The sequence below is a fragment of the Camellia sinensis genome, chromosome 10, assembly GCF_055761805.1.
Source record: "Camellia sinensis isolate YWXY chromosome 10, ASM5576180v1, whole genome shotgun sequence".
Lineage (NCBI taxonomy): Eukaryota > Viridiplantae > Streptophyta > Magnoliopsida > Ericales > Theaceae > Camellia > Camellia sinensis.
In genome coordinates, this window is record NC_138970.1 from 25010938 (window position 1) to 25017150 (window position 6213).

Consider the following 6213-nt stretch of genomic DNA (forward strand, 5'->3'; position numbering starts at 1 on the left):
TTTATCAACTTATTTAACTAAAGACAAACGACACCTAAACAAAAGTTGATGCAATTATTTTAAATTTTTGTAGTGATTTTTTTTAAAAATTTTAATTATTTAAAAAATGAATAATGCTGGGGAGCATTAATTAGTACTCCCACTAATTAGGTGACAGTGGGTCCCGCCATTAATGATGTGATGTTTTGGTCTTGGAGTTGTATTTTTTTTTTTATACTTTTTTTAATGCATTAGTGCTATTAGTGGTGATATTTTTAGTAGAATGAATCATTGTCGTTAAAAAATTAAGAAGAAGTGAAGAGGAGAAGAAGAAGTTGCGAATTCGTCGTGGAAGTCTATCAGACGACAAAGATCAAAAGGCCAATAATCGTTTCATCCACAGAAATGTTCCACATTATTCGGATCGAAAGGCCAGTAATCGTTCCATCCAAAGTTCACATGAACTCAACCTCAAGTGATCATCGAATTGTAACAATTGTACAACAACAGAACCGCAGAGAATAGAGAAGAGCGTGCCTCTCTGACAAAACATAAAGTTACGAGAGATTCGAATTCACTTCCTCTCTCTCTCTCTCTCTCTCTCATTTTTTTTTTCATTTTTCCGGCTTTTCATTTTCGTCCTTCGAAGATCTGCTTTCGTTTTGTTCGGATGATTTTAACTTGTCTGATCCGAAAGGTAAAAATCTCTGTTTTTTTCCATCTTCATTTGTATCCGTATTCAAGTTTTCATAATTTCATTTCATTTTCTACATAAAACGATCAATCTCTTTTTGTTGAATGTTAGCTAATTTTCTTCAAATTTTTGTGTTTTTCTTGCTTTTTCTTGTATAATTTCTCGTCCACACTCCATTTCATCACTCTTACTTGGTGGTTTTTCTAGGGTTTTAGCTAATTTTTGGGGATCGTTCGTTTAGCTCTGATTTTGCTTCTATTTCTCAGCATAATCTCTGCTTGCATGTTGCAGGAAGCAGATTCTACTGGATTTCAGGTTCAAATTCGTGTAATTTTTGTTAGTTTTTGCTAATTCCGCTCTTAATTTTTGTGGGTAATACTTCAAATTTAATCTCTTGTTTTTATTTGTGTTTTTTTTTTTTTAAATTTTTTAAAACCAGATCTTTTTGGTGAGTAGATGTAGCTGTTGTATGGAGTAGTAGAAGCAGAAGAAGAAAATGAAATAATACAAGAAGGTGAAAAAAGTTTGGTACTTTTCTGGAATTTTGTTTGTGGGTTTGTAATTTAAGTGGCTTTAAAGTGTGTTGTGATTAGTAATGGAACAGGGTTTAGGTTCAGAGTCTATTCCTACATCTGGGTCTTTTGATAAGTCTAGGGTTTTGACTGTAAGGCCGTTGCGATGTCTTGTTCCGATATTCCCGTCCCCACCTAGTGCTTCCAATTTTTCATCCCCTGAAGCTGCCCCCTTTTTGTGTGTCCCTCCGACCGGTCCTTTTCCACCTGGGGTTGCTCCATTTTACCCTTTTCTCATTCCAACTGAGTCTTCTGAACAGAACCCTCAAACCCCATTCGGTGGACCTAATCGCTTTAACAATACAATTCAATCACCTGTTCCCATAACTTCATTTAGAACACCAGCAGCGCGAGCTGCAAATGGAGGCACTGGGTCATCCAAAAGGAGTTCTGGAAATCGTACATCCGGTTTTCAGTCACAACCAGATGGTATAGACATGGATGAAGATGGTTATAGTGACTCCCCAAATCATAGTGACCAATATCTGAGTGGCTTCAGTATGCACGTTACTGATGCAGAAGATACTAGTAAGATGGCCAAGAAAAAAGGGAATTCCCAGAAGAGGACAAAGACCGGCCGGTTGGTCGCAAGGGATGTTGATATTGAGGCAGTAGCCAATAATTTCCTGATGTCATTCAATCTCTCAAGACTTGATACTGTTAGACAAGCTGATGGTGACAAGGACTCAATTAGATATATTCTCATGATATATAATTTGCTCCGGAGAAGGATTACCCAAATTGAAGACAGGAAGGAGGCAACTCCAGGGATTACAAGACGCCCGGACTTAAGGGCTGGTACAATATTGCTGAATAAAGGAGTTCGAACAAACATCAAGAAGAGGATTGGAGCAATACCAGGGATTGAGGTTGGGGATATTTTCTTTTTCAGAATGGAGTTGTGCTTGGTGGGTTTGCATGCTCCTTCCATGGCTGGGATTGATTACCTGAGCCTCAAGGTTAAGGATGAAGAGCCTATAGCTGTCAGCATTGTTGCATCTGGAGGATATGAGGACAATAATGAGGATGCGGATGTCTTGATTTACAGTGGCCAAGGTGGGAATATGAACAGGAAAGATAGATTCATAAACATAATGGATCAGAAACTTGAGAGGGGTAATCTTGCCTTGGAGAAGAGCTTGCATCGGGCTAATGAGGTAAGAGTTATTCGGGGTGTGAAGGATGCATTAAATCCAACTGGGAAAATCTACCTCTATGATGGCCTTTATAAAATCCAGCAGTCCTGGGTTGAGAAAGGGAAATCAGGCTTCAATGTTTTTAAGTATAAATTGGTTAGAGTTCCTGGCCAGCCTGAAGGGTTTATGCTGTGGCGATCAATTCAACAATGGAAGGAAGGCATAACTTCAAGGGTTGGGGTTATCCTGCCCGACCTTACTTCAGGGGCAGAAAATTTACCAGTTTCTCTTGTAAATGATGTAGATGATGAAAAGGGCCCTGCTTATTTCACATATTATCCCAGTCTCAAGTATCCAAAACCCGTTAATTTGCCACAACCTTCTGTGAGCTGCACTTGCCGAGGTGGATGTCAACCTGGTGACATCAACTGCCCTTGCATTCATAAAAATGGAGGGCTTCTCCCTTATACTGCACTTGGAGTTCTTTTGAGTTATAAGTCTTTAATTCATGAGTGTGGTCCTTCATGTTTATGCCCTCCAAACTGCCGCAACCGAACATCCCAGGCAGGTTTGAAAGTCCGTCTCGAGGTGTTTAGAACAAAGGATAAAGGTTGGGGTCTAAGGTCATGGGATCCCATTCGTGCAGGAACTTTTATCTGCGAGTATGCAGGAGAAGTCATTGATATATCCACAGCAGAGGAGTTTGAGAGGGATAATGAAGATAACTATATTTTTGATGCAAATCGCACCTGTGAACCATTAGAGCTTATGCCTGGCAACTCTGGCGAGTCTCCGAAAAGCCCATTCCCCCTTGTTATAAGTGCAAAAAATGGTGGGAATGTAGCTAGATTTATGAACCACAGTTGTACTCCAAATGTTTATTGGCAACCCGTTTTACGAGAAAGTAATAATGAATCCTATGTCCATATTGCATTTTTTGCAATCAGTCACATTCCTCCCATGCAAGAGTTGACATATGATTATGGGATAGTTCAGTCTGGCAAAGCAGAAGAGAGGAGGAAAAAATGCCTTTGTGGATCATTGAAATGCAGAGGTCATTTTTATTAATGGCTTTTTTTTCTTCTTCGTGAAGTTGATTGAGGATGGTGCTAGCTAATTTGATGCTTGTAGGTAAGGTTGGAGATACCCTACTTGCTTACTATTTCTTTGTCCATTTTGTTTTTCTTGCTTAATGATTCTAATGCCCATAATTTTAAATGAACCATGCTTATTATAATTGTTTTCAAATAGACAAGTGTTTACAAATTTCTTTGTCAGAGCCAAAATGGGAACTGGTGTTATTGATATATTTATTCATTAGTGCTTGTGTGATAAAGTTATTTGGGTTTTGCAATTATATCGTAGTTAAATTAGGTGTAGTAATACTAATAATTTTTTAACCATAAGAACTTCGAAAATGATTGAAGAAAAGATAGTAATATCCCCTCCCCCCATGCTGAATTGATTTACACCTGGTAAACACTTGCTGGTTTGAATTTCTTGCTTTGAATCTGAAATAAGTTTTTCTTTGGTTTTAGTTTGATTTTAGTGGTGGACTCCCTTGGGGTTTGAGTGATTCTGTGTCATTAAAAAATTATGCACTTATTTTCTTCATTTGCCTTTTATTTTCATTAGCCTCAACAAAATGGTATCTTTGCTTTTGATTATTGTTTTTATTGTATACATATTGCATAGTGTAAAAATTAGTACATATATATGATCATGTTTAAAAACTAAGCAAAAAACCTACAAAATACTATACGGAACCCACTAAATGTGATTATGAAATATAGGTAAATTTTCTCTAAGTAATGGCTCCAGTTGGTTTAATGCGAAGACGTAAAAAATTCGTGGCTCCAGTTGTTGCCACCGTTATACTGTGGTCGTTTTACATTGCAACTGTCAGCGTGATGTTATTGTTTTGGCAATTGCTACCCATTATTTAAAACTTTGCATAAAGTACAGAAATTCTTGAGTCTTGATTGGATGGATATACCAGAAAACGACTACGATACTGAGTTTGCCTTGAGTTATTTAAAATTACAATTACGATATTCAGTATGCCTTGATATTTATAATTCAGTCGCAAGCTATGAAGCACGGACACAGACACGGATACGGATACGGACACGGACACGGTACACGGCAATTTTCAAAAAATGGGGACACGGACACGGCGGGGGACACGGCGAATTTTATTTTATTTATTTTATATATTTTTATGTGTTATGTAGATTCATATTACATTCATCCTAAATTAAAATTAACAAACACTAACATAATAACATTAATTGAATAAACATAACCATTACATTTAAACAAATTAATAGATCATCCATTCACAAAAAATTCACAAAAAAATCATAATAAACGATAACAAGAACTAAGACTAGAAGGGGAAAACATTCAACATCCAACAATATTTTTCACAAAAGTACTAAATAAGAGAGGCAAAAGATTAAAAAAATAAAAAAAAATTAAATTAAAAAAAATAAAAATAAAAATAGCCCTGCCGTGTCCCCGCCGTGTCCCATGCCGTGTCCCCATATGGACACGCGTGTCCCCGCCGTGTCCCTGCCGTGTCCCCTGCAAAAAAATCATTAAATTAAAGGGACACGCCATCTGGCGTGTCCCATACGTGTCCCCGGCGTGTCCCCGTGTCCCCGGCGTGTCCCCGTGTCGGACACCGCCACGGCACTAATTTTGGAGTGTCCATGCTTCATAGGTCGCAAGTTTAAGCAATTGTGTGGGTCCTTTATCCTACCTTCATCACACAACTCAACTGTCCTCAACTGCATTTTCTACATTCTCAAAACTAAAAACATCATATTCACTTGAGAACCTTGAGGCCCTAGATTTTGCATTGAGATTATATTATTTGTAAATTGTAACTACTAACTAGCTAAAAGCTCGTCAGTCCATTTCTTTGCAGCAGACACATGTTAGATGATACCTTTTCATTTTATTGGCGGTAAAAGAGAATATATTATTAATTGCATATTTATCACTTTCTTGATGTTGCATTATAACAAGATGATCATACTTGTCAAAATTACTTTCTCATTTATGCTCAATTGCCCTTCTTTATGCTCCCTTTTTTTTGTTGCTTCAGCTGATCGGTAGTTTATGGTTAAGAAAGAGCTTCAGGATGAAATGCATGCCTTCTGTTCTTAATGCATTGCCCCAAGCTGTCTGTTATTACAGGTATGCCAGAAAATGTTTCCCTGTTTGACTGTAACATATGATCTCAGGACTTATTTGGCGTTACCTGTGTTATGTACTTTTATTCCAAAAATGTAAGATTGAACTTTTAAGTTTCAGAACTCGTTTTAGTTCATGGAGCTTCGTTCATGTCTCTGCTGATCTTTTTAGTTTGGAGTGACTTGCTTGAATTATCTGGTTATAATTTATTTGCTGTAGTCTGTAGTTTACATTTTTTCTTATTATTATATATAAAATACAAAAAAAAAAGGCATCAAGACGTTGCCATCCAAATTACATAGGATGAATAAAAAGTAGCAAGCGAAACAACCTATGTCAACTATTTACTCCAAAGTTTCTACAAAATTCAAAAATTGGTTCAAGAACAATTTGATACTACTCGAGACTCAAAAAGTGGTTAAAAAAAGTGGTGTATTTTGTGTAGGTGGGATGAAGAAAATATTGACCATCTTTTCTTACATTTTCTCATCCCATGATCTCAACGTATAGACTATTTCATATGGTGGATGTGGATTGAGTGGCCCCTCCCTCTTATATTCAGATGCTATTGATTAATTAAAGTGGATTTGGTTCCAATAAAGAAAGCTCAAGTTGTTTGAGATTGTCATTT

The 6213-nt window shown here is 37.1% G+C and overlaps 1 protein-coding gene across 4 annotated transcripts; it reads left to right on the plus strand.

Moving 5' to 3' along the window:
- The first annotated feature begins 324 nt into the window (after positions 1 to 324).
- LOC114276542 (histone-lysine N-methyltransferase, H3 lysine-9 specific SUVH1) lies at positions 325 to 5736 on the plus strand. Of its 4 annotated transcripts, none has more exons than XM_028218319.2 (4): positions 325 to 676; positions 881 to 988; positions 1113 to 3512; positions 5494 to 5736. In XM_028218319.2, exon 3 carries the CDS (start codon positions 1269 to 1271, stop codon positions 3447 to 3449), a length of 2181 nt encoding a protein of 726 aa, XP_028074120.2. In that variant the 5' UTR covers positions 325 to 676; positions 881 to 988; positions 1113 to 1268; the 3' UTR covers positions 3450 to 3512; positions 5494 to 5736. The 4 variants fall into 4 exon arrangements, with proteins under 4 accessions (XP_028074120.2, XP_028074119.2, XP_082747226.1 ...); XM_028218318.2 differs by having other exon boundaries at positions 965 to 988; XM_082891100.1 differs by having other exon boundaries at positions 394 to 676; positions 965 to 988; positions 1113 to 4463; positions 5107 to 5736.
- Positions 5737 to 6213: the final 477 nt, after the last annotated feature.